The 22,186-nt window shown below is 36.2% G+C and overlaps 2 protein-coding genes across 2 annotated transcripts in view; one reads left to right on the forward strand and one right to left on the reverse strand.

Annotated features, from left to right (window-relative positions):
* LOC134791442 (uncharacterized) overlaps positions 1 to 22,186 on the forward strand; it is a 251,576-nt gene that overhangs the window by 172,315 nt on the left and 57,075 nt on the right. The window lies entirely within an intron of this gene.
* On the reverse strand, positions 1,372 to 21,921 carry LOC134791444 (class A basic helix-loop-helix protein 15-like). Its single transcript, XM_063762466.1, has 5 exons — positions 21,672 to 21,921; positions 6,338 to 6,487; positions 3,229 to 3,449; positions 2,717 to 2,856; positions 1,372 to 2,564 (listed from the first exon to the last, which is right to left on the reverse strand). The coding sequence occupies exons 2-5, from the start codon at positions 6,477 to 6,479 to the stop codon at positions 2,447 to 2,449; spliced, it is 621 nt and encodes a 206-aa protein (XP_063618536.1). The 5' UTR covers positions 6,480 to 6,487; positions 21,672 to 21,921; the 3' UTR covers positions 1,372 to 2,446.

Consider the following 22,186-nt stretch of genomic DNA (forward strand, 5'->3'; position numbering starts at 1 on the left):
GCTCTATTGCATTCCCTAAATTTCAAGTTCCGATTTTTTTAGACCATAACGTTTTCCATCATAATTTTTAGGGTTCCGTACCCAAAGGGTAAAACGGGACCCTATTACTAAGACTTCGCTGTCCGTCCGTCCGTCCGTCCGTCCGCCCGTCCGTCCGTCCGTCCGTCCGTCCGTCTGTCACCAGGCTGTATCTCACGAACCGTGATAGCTAGACAGTTGAAATTTTCACAGATGATGTATTTCTGTTGCCGCTATAACAGCAAATACTAAAAACAGAATAAAATAAAGATTTAAATGGGGCTCCCATACAACAAACGTGATTTTTGACCAAAGTTAAGCAACGTCGGGAGTGGTCAGTACTTGGATGTGTGACCGTTTTTTTTTTTGCTTTTTTTTTTATATGGTACGGAACCCTTCGTGCGCGAGTCCGACTCGCACTTGCCCGATTTTTATTAGTCATATTGTCAATAGTTATAAAATTAAATAATACAAATTGCATGCTTGCCTACCTACCTGGGGATTATTTTAAATTTGGCTTACTGATTTCCCCTCCATTTCTTATTTTTAATGTAGTTTATTAAGCCATTTTGCCCCGTCAACGAGTCGACGGAGCCCCGCTTCGCGGGGCTCCTATTTCCGCTATGAGGGACACAAGGTAACTAACGAACCTACCTGAGGAAACAGATTTTTTATTGTTTGGCTTACTAATTTCCCCGCCATTTCTTATTTTTCATGTAGCTTATTAAGCCATTTCGTCCCGCCAACGAGTCGACGGAGCCCCGCCTCGCGGGGCTCCTATTTCCGCTCTGAGGGACACAAGGTAACTAACAAACCTACCTGAGGAAACAGATTTCTTTTTTCTTTATATGAAGGATGTTATTGATTTGGTTTAGTCACTTTAGTCATTAGAAATGGGGGTCCCTTTGTTTGACATAGTTATTGAAAGTCATAATGTTTAATATTATAGCTCCTAAATATTAGAATATTAGAGGATATCGTTTTCTGACTATCGAAATTCGAAACAGTAAGTTTATGGGAAAAAAAGGGATGACATTAAAACGATATGATTAACGACCATTAGTCCGATAAAATATATGCCTTAAAATATTTCTGAATAATTATTGATATACCTTTGAATGTTATACTCATAAATTTTATAACTTTTGTGATTATAGCGTTTAATATTATAAATGTCTAACATTAGAACTATGAAACGTTATACTTAACAAAAATTATGACTTTTGATGTTTATGTCCATAAATTATATGGATATCAATTTCTGCCTATCGAAATTCGAAACAATAAGTTTATGGGAAATAAAGGGATCCCTGAATAAGCATATATATACAGGGTGGAAAGATAAGTCGGGCCCTGAAGGGAAACTACCTTAAATCCTTAAGCTGGCTCATTTTACTAAAAAGAGACATTCCTTTATTTTTAAAAAGAAACAAAACTGCATTTAAAGTATTTTTCTTTTTTTCTTCAATTTGGCTTGTCTAAAAAAATCTTGAGTACTAAATATTAGATATTATGGATATTTTGTACGACAGACGAGTGTAAGACCTAATGTTCCTTGGAGAAATGTTATCATTAACATCAACTGTATCGACTAGTAGAATAAAATTGCGAGTTTTATTTTTTGGAATTTTTAGTCGGTTCGAGTCCCGGGCGAGGCAAGCGAGTTTTAGAAAATCTTTGAATGCAGTTTTGTTTCTTTTTAAAAATAAAGGAATGTCTCCTTTAATTAAGTAAAATGAGCCAGCTTAAGGATTTAAGGTAGTTTCCCTCCAGGGCCCGACTTATCTTTCCACACTGTATAGGTAGTACAGAGTTAATTTGTTCAAATCCACTTATCCATTTAGTCTAAGCAAGGTCTAAGCATTGTTCGTAAATTTGATTGAATTTTGAATTAACGGCCGTGCACTAGCTAGAATCAGAACTATCAGAAGTCAAGAATAATTCCGGTAGTACGATAAGTTTACAGCCGATATAAAACATTCGTCTCTCTCGCACTTAGGTACATATTTCTATATGGGCTAGCGGGGCGGGTCCCAATCAAATTATAACGCAGGTTTGGACGAGGCGATGCAGTAAGTAAGGGTCATATTTCTCACTTCACGGCATCGGTATGCGCTCTCACCGGGGAGTTCAAATGGATTTTTTTTTGCATTTTCGTGCAAGGAATCAATTGCATCCATTGCATCTTTCTACATACTTACGTGCTCCACGGTTAGGAGATATTAGAGATTACCTAAGTGAAGATTATCCCATACGGTATCCATATATTAATCCTGCTGTTTATTTTTGTCTATAAGTAGCTACCTATATAAGTATTTTTGGCAACGAATATAGATATAGATAGATTAATTTACTAATATTAAATCGAGAGCATAGTGGCAACGTTTGACTGAGCGGTGAGGATGAGTGGGTTGGTCGGGCCGCGGGGTCAGAGAGGCCGGACGCTTGACTCCGTCTCTTGGGGTTCGTCCGTTGGCTCGTTGTTGTTCTGCTCGTCGCGGCTCAACACGAAAACTGGCTCTACGTTTTCATCTGCACTGTCGAAACTGAAATTTTAAAAATTTCATATTAATCCTGTATTCAATGATCAAGTTGGAGCTTCTGGAAAGTGGCCATAGACAATCAGTAATACCTAACAACACAATCCCTCAGTTAAAATAATATCTTCGATTTTATTATAAAAATGATTATAACTTACTTGTAACGAGGCACCTCGCCTCTCATAGAGCAAATGGCGTTTGTGAGAGCCTTAACGTAATTTTTGGCAAGAGTTAAGGTTTCTATTTTGGAGAGGCTTCTGCTATCTTTCTTCACGTGCGGAATTACCCGGCGCAGGTCCTGAAAATAAAAAATAATTTGATTATGACGTTCATTTTTATTATCACGCAAATACAAAACTTATTAGTTGAGCTAGCTTGCTGTGATATTATTCATCATCATCATATCAACATTTTATCCCACACTGCTGTGCATTGGCCAATTATGACACTACTAAGTAGGTATTAAGCGGTTTTTGACGCTTTAGCTAATACGTAATTATAATGAATGCCCATACCTACGTATAAAATTTACGCAAAATACTTAGGAAAGTACAAATAAATCTTACATTAGTCTCAGCTCGAAAATGTCATGATTACCTACTACATACCGATATAAACGAAATAACCATCCGCACTCTTCTAATATTCATTCGTGCCTTTATCTACTTGCCTCGAAAGCTCGGTTGAGTGAATGCATGCGCATGCGTTCCCGTTCATTGCTCTCCAACCGGCGTAGATTCCGTTCCCGGGCGGAGATGCCGCATCGCCGGCGGCGGCCGGTGCCGGAGCCAGCAGAAGTGGCGGATGAGGAGGAGCCGGCCGCCGCCCGCCGCGTGCGGCAGCCCCGACGGACCACCACCTCATCGCTGCCGCTTGCGCTGTCGTAAAATTCTGAAATTAAAAAAAAAGTACTTGTCACCTAAGACACCATAGTTTGTAAGTACCTATAATATGCTGCATACAAATTTCTCTGTACACCAAACAACGCTACATAGGTATAGGAATTTTAGGGGTGTTTTAGGGCACTATATTTTTCATTTGAATCTCGAAAAGTCTTATAACCTACCGAATAACACACGACACCTAACACCTAACATGCGAGAGTTAATCATGCACATTTATAACCCTCCTTCTATTTAGGGACAAAAATGCAGGTGATTTAAAATACAATACATAATTATGTAGTACCTACTCAGTGTAGGAGTTTTACTGTTTAGTGTTTACCTTTACATACCAACTAACCTGAGAGATAAGTTCGCTTTTGTACACATTTATTGTAACCTTTCTATATATGTATTGGCTCAGGTGGTATATATGCACTTTGTTTGCAACTACGTGTCCAAAACGTGTCTTTAAATATAAGTATGTGCGAAAAAAACTAACTAACAGTAATTTTAGTTAGGAGGCTGAGCCGTAAGCACAGAGGATCTGTAGGTAAGTAGGTTTTTCGTCCCAAATAACTTTTTGGTTCGTATTCAGTGACATAATAAAACAATAATTATTCCCTAGGTCCGCGTAAATATTATGAGAAGTGTGACGAAGTTGATATAATTTTCGTCGTAACGAATCGATAAAATATCTGCCTCTACATAGTTTATCAGTGTTTAATTGTTCGAGCGCACGCCACCGTACAAAAACGGAACGTACTTAATCGTTGCATACGAATATGTAATGACTTAATTAGCAACAAACTTGATAATGCATTTGACCTACTCGTAAAATATGTTTTCGGTTGTTTTGGTTTAACTTTTAACTCTAAGATAGAGTTCATATTATGATACAAGCTACTTACCTACTTAGGTGCAATGTGACTGTGCCTACCTAAAGGCAATAAAATAAAATATCGCATTTTTTAATCGGCTTCTACCTACCACTACTGGAACGTATTGTTACTAAAGGTCGGTATTACGATGACAATAGGTAGCATTACTACATTTTATTTAAAAGCGTCATTAGTGTGTTTCCTACACACATTCGACATATAGGTATCTTATCTATCAGCCTATCTACCTATTCACTTTTTTATAATTTTGCAATCTCAGAGCAAGTGTATCATAGCCGCGGGATATTTAACAATTATATATAACCGGAGACCAGAATTATACTGGTCCTACTCTGACCAATGGCAGCTAAGTGATGCGTAAAGTAATCCGGCTGTTGTCGTCATGAAACCTTTTTCTACGTCACGACGTCCTCACTAGATACAAAAATGACGTCCGTATGTTGATAATAAGAAGTAGATTAATTGGTAGGATAGTGTTTAGTAGTAGACCAATCAAGTAATGGGTCTTTATTCCGACACCATAGCGAAAACACTATCTATACATTATTACTAACCAGTGTTTTGGAAAGTACCTAGTAACAATTCTAAAATGCCTTCAATGTAAAACCTTCATTCATAAAAATATTGGCCACTACAGGTGCTACAGGAGATTCCACTGCTGTGAACCCTAAATATGAAGATAACACCAAAAGAATTGACCACTAGCTTAGCAGAACAACAGCTACATGTATCCTCAACTCAGCAGAGGTACATTATCAAGTAGGTTACAAGTATTAATAATATTGTGCTTTATTGTTGCTCAACGGTGTTAAGTCTACACCTTATATTATTCTCAGGTTAGTTTGAATAAATTATAATAATTTCCTCTAACGTTAGAAAAACTATCGCGTTTCGCATTGGTATCGGTGACGTCAGGGTCAATTATTTTCGCTCTACATTAGGATTTAAGAGGTCTAAGCACGCCAAGAAGTGTTCATCCGCGTTCAAAGCAACCACGAAGCAGTCTGGCAATCATCGCATTCAGCAGAGCACTTTCTTAAGCAAATCGTGCAACGAGCAAGATGTTCTACAAAACTTTGCATTACGTGACACGACTGCACGCTTGATAAACCTTTTGCGTAAGAGCACGAGTGCAGACTAATCGATTTAGTACGCACTGCTATGGGTGGTTTTCGTAATATCCTTATCTACTTCGTGCCGTTCGACTCCTATAGAGATATTAAAATGTTGATTTTAAACATTTATTAGCTTTACTGGCAACGATTTATATTGGAATTGCTCAAGTGCGAGAAACTGAGTCTGACGTAAGTATCTATATAGAGTGAGCTATGTATGAAAAATATCGTGCGCGAGGAAAAGCACCCACGAGATGGTCTGATGCTGTGAATAGGGTGGTTGGCTGCAACATGCATTGCGTGACCCATATGGCTTATGACCGCACACTAGGTACGGAGACGGAGCATACATGGCCGCGATCCTCAGCAATGAGGGACCGAGGAAGAAGAAGATGATGAAAAAAATCACACAGTGGATGTAAAAAATCCACTGACTATGCCAGTTTACAATTTTGTTATCTACCTTAATACCTAATTTAAACAATACACTGTGTGTTTGAAAAAAAAACATAGAAACAGAATGATGTATATGACGAATTGGCGATTGAAACGACAAAATGTCTGATACCCTTCTGAAAAACAAGCATGATAATACCCGATAAAAATTAAAACTCTAAATGTAACAATTAGGTACAGTCAACGGTAAAAATATGGGTGTACAAATCATTTCAAAAATATGTCCCATAACTCTTATGTCAGTGAATTAAGAACTATGGGACGTATTTTTGAGTAAGTTGTCTACACCCATATTTTTACCGTTGACTGTACATAGAAGATTTCTACTACCGTGTTGCTAGGCTGTCAATTGACTTGGTGCATATTAGGTACCCTATGGACAAAGGGACAGTTATTTAAAGGATTTATACTGAATACGTACTCACCACCAGCTTGTTCTATCTTCATGTCAGCTATGTCGGGTTTGTTCTCATAATACTCGGAGGTTTCGTCTTCGTAACACGTCATCTGCACCGGCGACTCGGCCTCGGAACCGCCGCCCTCCGCTGCGCTAGCCCATTGGGGCATTTTGAGATCTGGAAAGACAATTTACAACTAATTAGTGGATTCGTACCTAATGTAAATACGACAGTACCGGCCACTCCAATAAGATACAATTTACAAAATCATACACAAATGTTGTGTTTTCATTTGCCTTATTTATGCTAAAAGTAATAAATAAACGTATTAAGGGATTTAAGGGGATGCACACAAATTTTACACACACGAAAACTAGCTATGTAAGTTATAACCCTAAACAGAAGTAAGGATTCAATATCCTTAACCGTCGGGCATAAATAGAAGAGACAATTTTTGTGTTTATGCTTGTATAATAGTACCTACATGTCCTATTTAAAAGGAGTACTTCAGAGATTAACAGCCTCAAAGCTACTTAAATCAAATAATATAAATATAGTGCAACGAAATTCACATCAAACATATACCTAATTGAAAAACTTTGTTTCACCATATTGTTTCAAGATTATATTATACCTACAAACACTTAAATGAACAATTCGATAACCATTAGCGTGACCAATACATACTCATAAATAAATAAGTAGCGCATTTAATCAACTTTAGTTTTGTGATTTATTCCATAGCAACTAAAATGCAGGTAATGCAGGTTTTACTTTTATTACGATTTTAATATACTTTTATTAGATCTTACGTTACGTTACCAAGGTGCATATTAATTGATTATCGTCTCGCGCGTTCACATGCAACTTTCAAGACAATTGGTTCGCTAGAGGATAGCCAATAGAGACATTGTTACACTATAGTTATTTGTTTTAGAAGGGGGTAAAGTTGTTGTTTAACCCCTCGTGCTAACTGCTAATACTTTGTACACGAGGGTTAAACAAACTTTGCTCCCGAGTGAAACACAAAATGTTTTACTACACCAACACGAGGAAACTAGTAACTGTAAAACACTACAAATCAAATTCAAATGAATGTCATTAAATACTACCTTCTTCCCGCGACTTCGTCTGCGTGGAATAATGATTATGATGATGATTGATAATAACTACCCTATATCCTTTCTCGGGGCCCAAACAGACTCCATATAAAATTTTGTCCAAATCGATTCAGCGGTTTAAGCGTGAAGAAGTAACAGACAGACAAACTTTCGCATTTATAATATTAGTATGGACAAAAAGAATAGATAGTATAGAGGGGTCCTGTCATTGTAAATTTTGTAGTCACTGTAAATTTACTGCCATCTATCGACACACGACTAAAACTCAAAATGAAAACGTATAAAGTTATCAAAACATGTATATATATGGATAAATGATTTTATTATTTTTATATCATTTTGATCCATGTTCATTCACTGATATCTATGTGTTAAAATTGTTAAATATGAAACGGTGTCGTCACGCCATCTAGCCGAGGATAGGCTAAAGGTGTGTGCGGCATCTATTCGACGATGACTTTTACTTGAATTCCGAGGCACGTTTTTTCCTTAGACTTTATTCGTCTTATACGAAGTTACATATGTCTTTGGTATGGATTTATCAAAATCATCACTTTAAAAGTCGATTCTATCAGCTAACATGAGCACACAACTCAAAATTTGCATCAGATTACTTTGCCACTCATGTTGATAAAACGCAATTTCCTTTCAGTTTTGAATCACAAAAAGAGCTTTTACGAACTCGTGTGGTGAAAAATATATTACTACTTATGCAGTAAGAAGCTAACTTGGATCCACCTAAAAACCAGTGGTCCTAATACTTTTGTAAGAAATGCCCTTGGAGTAAAGTATGGTTTTTGTTGAACATTGACATGAATTACCTGTGTAAAAGCTGCTCAACATGACAATAACATAAAATTGGCACGCGCCAAAAAGCAATGTTACATTCCTTTACTTGGATATAAAAACGCAGACAGTCAGAGTTCTTAGTTCTACGAAAAATAGTGTTTTTTCAACCTACTCGTATAGGTAGGTAGACCTACAGACTGATTTATAATTCAAGGAGACTACTACTAACATCCTATAAAGCGGTGATAAAAATATGATTTCCAAGGTACTTATATTCAGTATTTCTGAGCTTTCAGATTTTTTTCTAACTTGCCGTTGAAAAATGAACTTTTCGTAGTAAATTTTCTATCATCCTGTAAGAGAAACATTTTGTATAACTAAAATTAACGGAAATTTACAAATCCTAAAATAATACGTTTAAACATTGCCTTTGCATTCAGTCTAGATATCAAATTTCAGTGAATATAGTATATCAGTCGGTAAGGTACTGGTGTACTGATAGTAACAGAGGCTGCGCGGGGAGGGTGTCTGGCGCCAGGCGAATTGACGGCGCCTCGGCGGCGCTGTCCGCCGTGCCACTAATGACACGCTCCGGGACTCCCATACCTACCATGTATCAAACTAAAACACCATTAAAATTTAGAAAAACGTCTTTATATTTTCGAAGCTAACCGCTACTTGTGAGTAGTGTGACTTTCTTGAGGCAGGGACACTACCCAAGCCTATAAATATATATAATTATAACTATAATATAACTAGTCAAACGTCTGGTAATGCACCGTCTCGTCTTGTCCAAATAATAGTGATGCGTCTGTAGGTAGATAAGTGAACCTGTTATTCATTCCAATAATCTAATTAAAAAAAAACTTAAATTTTACTTTGCTATTTCAGTGCGACCGGAATCACATGTCGGCGCGAGTGCCACGTCACGCGTGCTACGCAACACGCTACGGTGCTACGAAAATGCTACGCATCCAGGTTCTAATTCCAGGGGGCCGATTCTGATCTTATTAATTTGTTACGGGTTCCATCTTGTTTTGACACTACACCAATCACCAAGACGATCGTTAAAGTCGTACCAAAGCAGGTCACGTCCGAAACTTATTAACAAATATATGCAATTTAAAAATATAAAAAAAATGTCTCGTATTAGAAACTTACCATACAAAAAAACAACAGATTATCTATTGATAAAAATATAATGTAAATGCTATTTAAGTTAAAGTAATAAACTTTATTTATTATACTAAACATTTAGATTACAATAGATTAAACATACAAATTATAAACTAAAATAAACCTAAGAATGAGTAAAACGAACGTAACAAATAAAATATTGCCCCCCACTCTGATTGTCTCTCGGATCAAATGTGCCAAAAATACTGGCGGCATTACCCCGCTGAATGGCCAGTGATATTTGTTGGATAAGGAAAGAACCAGAGCGAGGGTCGCAGCCCCTATCCCTTAAGCGTCGCCCTATATCCTTAATAAAGGCTTTGGCCTCGGCACACCAAGGCCCCGCCGTCTCGACGGCAACCGGGACAAAATCGTACACCTGTTCAAGGTTCGCGTACTTGCTGTGCTTCAACCTAGCAGCAGTTTCAGCCGCTGCACCTGCCTTGTTTACCGTGCGCGTGAGATGAGTGGGTGCAAAAGTACTCACACACGTGGCATCCCAAAGCAAGCTGCGGCCCTTCGCCCAAGGAACAAGTGTAAGACCATACGAGTTAAAGTTAAAATATTTGAATTATTTAGTATTTTACAAAATGAAAATTTGGTCTTTTTGTTATTCTAGTTGTGTTTAATACTGCATTAATATGAAGAACACAAGCAAGCTTTAAACTTGAAATATAATAGCCAATAAACGCCAATCTCACGTGGCATTAATTAATTCGCAATTAAAAGTGGAATATGATGAAAATATGCAGATTGTACCTATCCGGAATATCCGCTGTTTTGTTGTTAATCAGAACGCCTACCGAGCACACCACCTTAGAGGCCAATTCGAACGTAAACTGATATCAGAATGATATCTGAATGATTATCATGCGTCTTGGTCGCGCCAATACATGTGCGAACAATTACGACCGAATTGCACGAAAACTAGGTAAATGCGGGTTTAATGATATCATTTGGATTAGAGATGGGCCGAATATTCGGTATTCGGCATATTTGGCATATGTCTCAATGTTCGTATTCGGCCGAATAATTCGGTTCGAACTGACCGAATATTTACCGGATAAACACTTTTTTTAAGGGCTTCCTCTATTTAGCGCGGATGCACTTCGCGATCAGATATGAAACGTTCACGGAAACTTACGAACGCGTCGTGCTATTTCAGTCAGTGTCAGTACAAAAAGTACTGAGGTTGACTGAAGTAGCATAACAAAAACGAACGTTTCCGAGAAAATACGATGGAAAACAATTATGCACTACATCTGTATTGTATTGAAAAATTGGCAGTATTTAACCACATTGAGTATGAATATTTTTTGGATTCCTATCGTGACTGATCTTGTTATGAACCTTGAAGTCATGCCTAATATTTAATAGGTTGTAACTGTTCCTTGAGCTGTAACGTTAAAACTATAAGTTGAGAAGACAGACTGTTGATTACAACTATTGTTAAAAGGTAACTATTTACACGAGTCTTCGACTATCATTGTTTAAAATCAAATAAAATGCTTGCGTCACTCGATTCGATCCAACACCTGATTTAATAAGAACAAAATGTATTTACTTACTAAGTTACTATATGTAGGTATATGTTTATTTTTTTACAATACGGAAAATGCCTACCAAGTAAAAAGTTTATCATTTTTTGATGATTCTAAATTATTTTCTTGATAAAGTAAAGTTTAAGTGAGCTCAACGTTATTAATGCAAGCAAGTCGTTCGCATATCACTTTAGTCTCACTATCTTAATAAAATGCAAGGATCATACGTTTGGCATTTGGTTGACATTTAACGGTAACGATGACGTTTGGTAGGTATAGGCTAGCACGTCATCAAGGCAATGCAGGCGCGGTCCGCGGCTGACGCTGGGTCTGTTTCCAAGCGTCACCCAAGTAGCATTGCAAGCTGTATATAAGCTGTATTAAAGTTTATTTGTATACTATAAGCTGTACAGTTAGGCTGTACAAAGGCTGTATAAGCGCTTATACAGCCCTTATAAGTAAAAAAAGGGCCCAAATTATACAGCCTTTGGCGTTATTAGGGCTGTAGAGTAGCTGTATAAGCAATACATAAGCTGCATAATAGCTGCATTACAGCTATATTTCGGTGTAACAGGAAACCTTAACACTACAGATAATCTCTTATAAGTACGATATAAGAATATAAGTTTTAAATTAGTTATAAGAAAGAATTACAAGAGAATAATAATCATTTAAGAAACTAAAATGTCTTAATCTTGTTCATTCGTAATATAGTAATGGCGACAATAAAGTGTTATAGTGGATGGTAAAAGTAAAAGTAAATATTATACAGGACTTGAATGGAATTTTACATTATTGGTAAGTGCGGATTATTATTTATTGTGAACCTGTGTATCTTTTTTGGCAAAATATTTACGCGCCTGCAAAATAACAAAGAGAAACCATAAGGAAAATATCAAAAATCGGTAAAGTTACTGTTTGTTTTTAAGGTTAGAGTATCAAAAATATTTATAAATATTAATTCTAAGGCTAAACAATTTATTTCAGCTGGTAATTATAACACGGCGTTAGTCTGCTAAATATTTGCAAGTATTTCTTTAATTATATTTACAAATACGTTTTTTTATTTCTTGTAAAATGGCGACAATTTTTAAACAGCCTACAGGATAGTTGGAGAGCATTATAATCTTAGTAGCTGTGCTGTGTAATAAATAGAGTGTCTTTTACAGCTTTTGTAATTAAAACAGCTTTATAATAGAATATTTGTATTCGTTTGGCTGTATTTCGGTTCTCCGTACATAAGTTATAATTCTCTTTAGAGATCCGTATAACAAATAAAAAACCTGTACTGTAACTGTCATTCATTAAAAACATTCGTAAAAACTAAAAAACTAAAACTAGTGCCTACGTCAAATCATGGGATTAGTTGTCAAGCGGACCCCAGGCTCTCATGAGCCGTGGCGAAATGCCGGGATAACGCGAGGAAGAAGAAGACTGTAACTGTCATATATTCCTTAAGTTTTATAATACACTTATTTTCAGAAATCATTACACTACTATACTTATAAGAGTGTAAAATTACGCCAAAAGATTGTTATAAGCGACTCTATCAGTAATACAGAAAAAAGCTGTACTATAGCTGCCATTTATTCATTTGGTTTTATAATACCCTTACAGACAGAAGTTATACAACCACTATTCTTATAGGAGAGTAAGATTACGCCATAAGAAATAGCTTTAAAACGGGGTTGACAGATACATTTGTACAGCTACAAGTGCCAAGTGATACTACAATACAGCCTGTATACAGCTTTTACGATAAAATTAGCTTGTAGTGTTTCATAACACTTAATGTTTTAAAACGGAGTTGACAGATACTTTTGTACAGCTAAAAGTGCCAAGTGTTACTACAATACAGCCTGTATACAGCTTTTACGATAGAATTAGCTTGTAGTCTCTCACAACACTTTTAGTTTTATAGTAGATTTTTTATATTCTGATAAAGCACCCCATGCTTCCGCAGAATCCTTTATAATGATTTTATACAGCTTGAGCTGTATAATTGTCTGTAAAGTACCTTTTATACAGCTTAAATCTTTTCTGACACTCTTATACGTCCCTTAAATCACTCTAAGTTCTTAATTGGCTGCTATATTGATGTTGCCGACACTTCCATGCTACTTGGGCACGAGCATTGGACTCAAAGCAACCAGTATAAAATATGACTTCGGGATTTGTAACAACTATATTGGATCATATACTCTGCTTTTATGATGGTAAAGGCTCGCCAGCGGTCGGTAAGCCAAGGAAATAACAGTACTGGTCTCTCGATGACGACCTTCAAGAACTGGCCCAGACACTTTCACCTTGCTTACCATTCTTAGCCCACTTACGGTAATCACTTCCATTGTTGCACTAACTCCGCTAGAGCATTGCATAAGAAATAAAACCGAATTATAATTTGCTACAATGCATATCTAGAGTTTCTTATCAGAAGCCTCGAATGTGATGACCCGATACCTGTTCGCTGGATGAACTTCAACCGACAATGATCTACTAAGTTGAATTTATTTATAGTTTGCACCCATCATATCAATATGTTTGTTAGTGTTATAGTGCTTATAAAGTTTGATGCATAAACTGCTAAATATCATGTAAGTAGATTTTTTGTTTTTCATAATAACCATCGTGTTATCGCATGTCTCTTTACAGCATGTTTAAGTCTTTCATCAACATTGTCTTTTCAAAACAAACACATTTATTTTACATATACCGTTAAACTGATTTAGACATTTTAGACTTACATAGCTAGGTAGTTAATATTTAGCATGAAGGCAGCTTGAAAGAAATCATCCTTTATTAGGTGTTCAAAGATTGTATAGGAGTGTAATCAAAAATAGTCTTACAAAGTAATCAAATAACCCGATAATTTAAAAAAGAAATCAAGTAGCCACCCGTTACTAAGTTGAGGTAACACTAATGTACGTAACGTACGCGTCGATATGCGAGAACGTGTATGAATTGTGTTTTAATTTAAGTCCACGCAAGCTGTTTTGAATGTCACATTTATTAAACGAAATGTATCAGCTGGCTAAACATTTAAACAATTCAAGTAATGCTAGTGATACGAGTATATATTGTTTTGCTGTCATTTGTTTCAAGGTTAGCAACAAGGTTTGTAAAATGAAACATAATAAATAAATAGTAATGAAAACGGTTTTCTATCGTATTTGCGATAAGACGTCCGTTGGTCTGCGTTAAAGTTCCCTAAGGGCGATTGTGCACTACAATTAATTTTACTGTCCGGCAGTCCGAGTTTTTACGTTCCGATATGGCACGCCATTAAATGTATATAGTAGCTTGTGCACTAGACGTAATTTTACCGTCCGACATTTTACTTGGCCGGGCGGGTGTTTCATGCCACTGCGCCGCACCTGCGAGTAAAAAGACGGACTAGTGCACAAGCCAATCATACGTTTTTTTTCATGCCACTGCGCCGCACCTGCGAGTAAAAAGACGGACAAGTGCACAAGCCAATCATCCGTTTTTTTCATGCCATATCGGACCATGAAAACTCGGACTGCCGGACAGTAAAATTCATTGTAGTGCACAATCGCCCTAATTAGGCGATCCTCGGCCACCCTCGTCCAGCGCACTCCTTATTAGCCCTTCATTCGAAGATACGTAGGTCTACCTTGTACTTCCAAGGCCGCGTTCTCAGGAACCACTCTGTGTTTTCCGATGCTATTGTTTATAGGTAGCTAACGAAGGGAAATGTCACTTCTGTGATTTATGTTACTGTGATATTGCGATCATTATTTGATAATCGCTTCGTTTGTTTACGGTAATAATCGACGCCGATGCCGTAACAAAATGATGACGTCGACGAAAATACAAGTCGACTCATTCGAAAATAAATGCAATTTAAATTAGTGTGCATTAAGTCTTTGAGTAAGAAAACGTAACGAAAAGTGAGCACAAACATATCATATGAATTAACACACTCGACGTGAAAGTTAATGTAACAATCTAAGTAAAGGATGTCGTTTGGAAGGATCATGTAAGACGTAATGATAATAAAACGTAAGTGTGAGAACCGAACGTCGATAAGGAGGCCCGGCCGCCCGAGGCAGTTATGGCAGTTGATCTGAGGCTACAACGGCGCCGAAAGTGAAGGTACTTTCGCTATTAGAGGCAGAGCTATTAGCTACCATTTCCGTAGCTTCGCGGAGCGTCTATTTGCTACTGTTTTTTTTTGTAACGCCCCAGAATAGACCGAAACTTTCTTTGAATATTAAAGATTATCATGCTTAAGAAGCACCTAATGGTAGTTATGGGTACCCTGTACTAAGCTTATTGCAATGTAGAGTTCAAAACAGTTTATTATACCTTTCTTTAGGTTCCTCTTTAAATAAGTTATTAAAAATACCACTTAGTAATGTAGTAGGTACCTAATACGTGGTAGGAACTTTGTCCTCAACCCATAAATTAAAAGCATGGGGTACATACTGTAGAATGCAACTTATATAACAAAATTTGATAAAAACTAATTGTTTTTATGGTCAGATCGAGGATATTACTTAATTCGGTAAGAATATTAATCAATTATCATGTTTAGGTATTACTGAAATACTTATTTGGTCAATGTTGTTTCTTAAATCGTTAACTTATACAAGTCGTTAGTCGTAATCATCGTTAATAAATCGTACATGCAAATTGTTAGGCAAAATGGCGAAAACGACTGGCAATTAATACTTATATGCTTTTTTTTAGTTAAGGACTCTACTGTAGTTAATGTGTACCTAATATACTTGGACCTTACTGATGGATAGATTCTATGTCAAGCTTATAGCGACAAACTGCCAGCGTCACCATAAACTCAAAATACCTATTCATGTGTATTTTACACCGATGTCCAAATCTCAAAGAAGGAGGTTATCAATTGGGTTGTATGTTTTTTGACTCTCTTTTTCGACACCGATCGAGTCGCTGCAAACTTGACGGCATTTATAAAGTCAGGGTTTGTATATTATTAATTATTATATTTACATTTACTTCTACCACCGGCGCACTACCTATTTATCCACGTTAGTAGTAAATTTTTACTCCAATTTTGCAGTGAATATTTTTTTTATTTAGGTATGAGGCATTTACCTATATCTTTGCACCCTTAAATGGTTAAGGTCAGAGTTCTCATATCATTATTTATACTAGCTACATCTCGTAACCTTGACGTTTGTGTATCCGAATTCTGCAATACAGCATCTACCTACACTACACTTATAGAAGTACATATACATATAGTGAGCTATGGAGTGGAATCAATATTACCATTAAAATTAAAGTCATATTACCTACTCATCCTCTGCTGATGAGCTGCTCGGTAAGGTTCATGTGGGGGTGTGTAATGATCGCTATAACAATAAATGATCTATTTTCATTCGATATAACAACATATGGTATAATTTTGAAAGATATATCACTAAGGTAATATAATCAATATTGTGTATACCAACAAGAGGACTAATTTTATATGGTATAGTTAAGGGTAGATATAAAATAAATTTAATATAACGTGTACCCAATATAAGTTATAAATGACATAATTTCTAGCTGTATATTATATCATATTACATGCATTAAATATTTCACCCAATCACCCAACATTTGTAAATGACTGAAAAATGTAACTTTATTACTTTATCGTGTGTGAAATTATATTAGGATCAATCCATAAAATAAAATTTATGCGGACAGCTTATATTTAGAAATCATAATATCTATGTATATTTTTCACACTAATATAGGTTTTAACATGCAAGTACGACTTGGTGACAAATCGACGAACCCCCTGCTGTTCTGCTATGAGGGATAACTAACGAACCTAACCTAACCCAGCCTAAAATTGCGGTTGTACATGCTCTTCTTTGTTATGCGAGCCCCCCGAGCCAACTTCCTCTTTAGACATGGGGATACCTGTGTCCAGTTTTTTAACCTATAGGTACCATATTTGATACGATACTCCAATATAAACAATATGTCTATAATACATTTTTTTTGTGTGTTTGAGTAATTGATTTGAGTCAATCGGTCCTCGCTAGAGATACGGGCGGCCGTTTGCTCTTTGTTTCAGTAAGAGCTGTATTGGTAGTGGATTGCGGTGTCTGTTTAGTGGTTTTGGACAGGTTCCCACAATGGTACGGGCGAACCTGCCCCAAGTTTAGGTAGCCAATTAATGTTATACCGAACCTTTTATTATAAAGTATGTGCGTTATACTACCTTGGCATTAGATTGAAAGTTATTATATCAAATACCTTTTTTTTTATCAAAGGCAACATATACATAATCAATTTTAAAGTTATTCGCCAAACTACTTAGAAAGCAGTTTGTTGGCACCTATTATATTGCATGAGAGATATACCTATATGTTTTATAAATTATATCCCTTGATCGTTATATCGACCAATAATATATCCATAGTTGTTAGAGTCTGGCTATTGAAATATTACCCAAAGTTTTGGCGGGAAATTCAAAAAATCTTGGGCTGGTCACACTGTGTGTAGTAGGAATTATAGTTTTGATACTAGAAAATATTTTTAATTTGCTGTGCACACGTAAGGTACCTAAGGAAATAAGTTAAATATACGTTGACTGCACTCAAAGTCAGCTCACATTAATTTCTACCACTATGTAAAGTATAGTCAACAACAAACACATATGATTACGTTCCAATGTTTTGATTTTATTGATATTTTCCAGAACTTCTACTTTATCCGTTTTTTTACACACTTGTCCTGTTTATGAGATTCAGGTATTAATAAATTCACATACTTAAGCAAAGTTATAGGGAAATGTTAGAAGTTTAGAACTAGTACTTAAAGTATCAAAATATTAATAGAGCACCAACCTACGAAATTGTTTCCGACTTGTAAACATTGCAGTTTTTTTGTTTTAAAACGCTTCACGTCGACTTCGCACATTGTCGTAATTATTTACGAGCTTAAATAATAGGTTGCGGACGTCACTCGGTATAGTTATTATTATATGTATTATTTAAAATAAACGCCTTATAAACCGCGAACAATTTGAATGAATGACATAAATTGACAACAGACTTTTAACTTTTTTTAAAAGCATAGACAATTGGTGATGCAACAAGGAAATATCTGTCAACAAAATTTGGCTAGCCAGACTCTATATACAGTGAAACGCACCCTTCATACCTATATATGTATATTGGACAGTGTACCTACGTAGTGAAATGAAAACCGACCAAGTGCGTGTCGTTCCGTACCGTTACGCAATAAACGGCAAAAAAATCACGTTTGTTGCATGGGAGCCTCACTTACTTAAATATTTATTTTATTTTGTTTTTAGTATTTGTTATTGCCTATAGCGGCGGTCTTTGTAATAGGGAGGGTCCCGTTTTTACCCTTTGGGTACGGAACCCTAAAAAATGCGTTTTCTTGAGCGGGTTAATAATGCATTAAGTTCTTTTTTTCAGTAGAAAAATCAAAGGCAGAGCGATGACATTTAAACAACAACAAATATTGCAATCCTGTTTTCCATGATCCTACCAATGATAAAGAAAAAGAGTACGTAAAATACTTTTGATAGCAATTTTATTGGTTCGGTGATATGAATGATTAAGTAGGTAGGTAAGTAAATTAAAATAAATTTATGACGAGATATGCCCATGTCCAGATTAAGATATATATTTTAGGTTTTTTAGTCCAACTACTGGCATCTGATTTAAAAGGTTTTGGCAAAAATTTAATTTTTGGTACAAGCTTTTCTCGCTGACTGTACTTTTCTTACCATAGGCAACTAATACTCATCGAGATAATTCTAAAAACCCCAAACACAATATTACGTGGCGTTATTTCATCACATAGTTCCTATGGCCACCTCCTGTCCCCATCATCAGATCAGCTTGATGGTACCATAATATTGCATTATCACCCGACTTACATATGTGTGCAAATTTTCAGTTGAATCGGAAATCGGGAAGTGGGGTCAAATTTAGCTTCCAAGTTTGGACTCTTTAACCTAACTAACTAATACACATAAATACTAACAGGGTAAGTTAACAAAAACCTTGTAAAAAGATGTATTCGGATGTATTCTGAATTGCTGGTATATCCAAAACCAAAAATCACCCATAATCTCATCTTAGCACTCAATATTCTGAACTACCGGCCGTCCGTTCCGGAAGTATTCGATAACTCCCGAATACTATGTACACTTTAATTTAGGAAAGAAATGTCTATTGCCTAAAATATTAATTATTATTAACTTTACTATTTAACTTATAAGTTATATAAACGACGAACCCGTCCCCGTTCACATTATCCCTACTATATTTACAGTTAGGAGTTCTATGGACTAATGTTTAGATAGAGTGGATATGTTGTGGTCAGATGATAGATTTTAATCTTTTCATTAAATGCTATTTTAGAATTGATCACTTCATGTTATAAAGGTTAGGTTTGATTTTTTTCATGATGTGGCCAGCCGATCATTTCATGAAAATCAATTCAATTCTTAGATCTCGCCACTCCAGATATATATAAGTATTTATTTATTATTTCCGACAATCCCTACAGGATAATTGCTTAGGTTAGGTTCATCCTATGTCCACCAGTGGTCCACCACCTACAAAAAAAAAACCTAACGAGTAATTTTGCAATAAGTAAAATTTTAGCTGCTGCGTATTTTTGTAGTGTTTTTACTGAAAGTGTATATCTGTTTGCAGGTAGGTATTAGATACAAGCTGTGCAAGTAATAATGATGGCGGGTTAACGGGTTATCAAGTATCTTTGTACCTACCTACCTGGTTTAATAGTTGTAGTTAAGTATATACTCGAAAAGCCGGCAATGAATAGAATAAAGGGACAAATGTGTTAATATGCAATTATTTACATCATAGGTAAGTTATAACTGAAGATAGAAATTCTTTCTGTACCTATGGAAAATTTAATAATTATATTTTAATAAGGACAGTAGTTAACTTAGTAATTACATTTTTACTATTGAAACTTCAGCTATGCTTACAGTGGCCCCATGTATAAAAGAAGTGTGAGGCATTTCTACAAGTCATAAAATAATGATAACAAAAAGTAACGTTAATTACCTACTCTGTTATGATGTGCATTAAGCAATGGAACATCGGTCTAACCCGTAGATTTAGTAGTAAACTTTTTAAATATAATCAACAGAGCGCTGCTTTCCATGGCTGTGGAACCCACAATGTGACCACGAGCTTGTCAGCAATGTCGACGGTACACCGAATCTATGCACCGACATTATTCACCTAGGTTTCATTAATACGTGAGCCTTAGACCACTTTTATAGTGGACTCCGTCAATAGACCATCCGACGCGTTAATTTTACACCAGTTTTACCTGTCCTCGTACTAACAGCTACTTACTCCTACTAATGTGCTTATCATTAAATAATTTTATTTTGATATAATTGAATTAGCACTAACGTATTTTATTACTTTAATAATAAGGCCACAATATATTTGTATATTAAAATATACTCAGTAACAGATTCAAGAGTAGGTAAACTTTTAAGAGATAATGTTGATTATATTTTGGTAAGTACAGTTAGGACAAATTATAGTAAATAAGATTAAAATAAATAGTAAATAAGAAAAAAAAAATAATTTCATCAATCACGAGTTTGATAAGTGGTTCACGACTTTTTCATAAATCGTTGTATTGTTGTAACGTTGTTGTGTCGTGGCATTAGCACCTATAGGTATCCGATTGAAAAACGAGTTTAATTTTAAGTAAGTTTGCCCTTTTGCGTTCAATGTTATCGAGAACTCAAATGTAACGCCTTAATCCGGATAACCCTAAAACTAAAAAATCTCACCCCTGAATATTCTATGATTTTTAGATAGGAATCTATAATGTTAATTACCTAGTGGGTACAAAAAAACAATGCGGCGTTATAAAGGTCGGTACGGTTGTAACAAGTAGGTTAATTTCTGAAGTGTTGTAAGAAAACTACAAGCTTGTTCTACAAGGTTCTTTATTAACCCCTTACCGCATACAGACAGAGCCATATATGGCGGATATGATATTCAACTCTATTGACAGCTATTAAAGTTCAAATTTAAACAAATATTTTTATTACATTCAGTGAGGGGTTAACTTATTTTATTAGAAAGTAGGTATTTCCTACAAGTAATCTACATGAACCGGGCACCTAATATTTTCATATCATCTTAAACCGTCCACTTTGTTCCCAATAACTGATAAATTACCCTATTTTAAGGAAAAAATATTTTCCGTTTTGACCAAACAAGAACCTACTATAGTAGTAGTACAGTCACCTGCAATAATATGTTACTCTTCGAAGGCCGCAAAAATATGTGACACGCTCTTATGGCTCTACAAATAAGATCGTGTCAGATATTTTTGCTGCCTTCGTTGTGTAACATATTATTGCAGGTGGCTGTACTACTACTAATAAAATACCTAATTAACAACGAAAGTGGTTTTATAATGAACGGTTGTTAAGGAAAAAACAACTTAAGAAAATATTATAAACATAATTATGAATCATTAAGCTGCTTTTGTTTAGAACGAATCGGGTAAATCTAACATTTACGACAAGGATGAAATAATAATTTTGAAATTGAAAACTTTTCGAGTGCCCTAAATGCAACCCGAAGTTATCTGACGGGTAGTCACGTAATTTAACAACAAAGAGTGTACCTTTCACTTAGTGCTCCAAACTGACACGTATTAATTTTGAGTCTGATTACGAGTAAAACTTACCTCGGGACGTAGCTGAAATCAGCTTAAGGGCGCACTTCACTGGTTAGAATCACAATGGTATCATAATTGGGACCGGTCGGGGATCTGGAGCGAAAGTGACAGTTCCGCGCGGGCACGGTTTGCGAATTTCAATCGAGTAAAAGTGATATGGAGCCAGCGGCTGAGGCGTTGCGCGACCGCCACGCGCCTCTGAGTGGAGTGGAGTGGAGACTGGCGAGCGGCGCGAGGCTCGGGCGGTGGCGGCCGCGGCCGCGGGCGCGCGCACTGCAGCGGTAGAGGCGCTTGCGCTCCTCACGGGCACTCTTAATAGCTAAGTCCGGGGCAGCAAAGGCTCGCTCCTGTAAAGTCCGTTCTTATCATGCTCTTTAAGGGAACCAAGAGCCTTAAAAGCCTATTTAAGGGAATCGGCATCGGCAGCCCTACTTCTCCAAGGTAGGAAGAGTCCTAGACCTCTTATACATTATTAGCCTCCTCAGATAAACTGATCTCGAAAATCTTGAAATACAAATCAACTA

Source organism: Cydia splendana, chromosome 6 (genome assembly GCF_910591565.1).
Source record: "Cydia splendana chromosome 6, ilCydSple1.2, whole genome shotgun sequence".
In the NCBI taxonomy this organism is placed as follows: Eukaryota; Metazoa; Arthropoda; class Insecta; order Lepidoptera; family Tortricidae; genus Cydia; species Cydia splendana.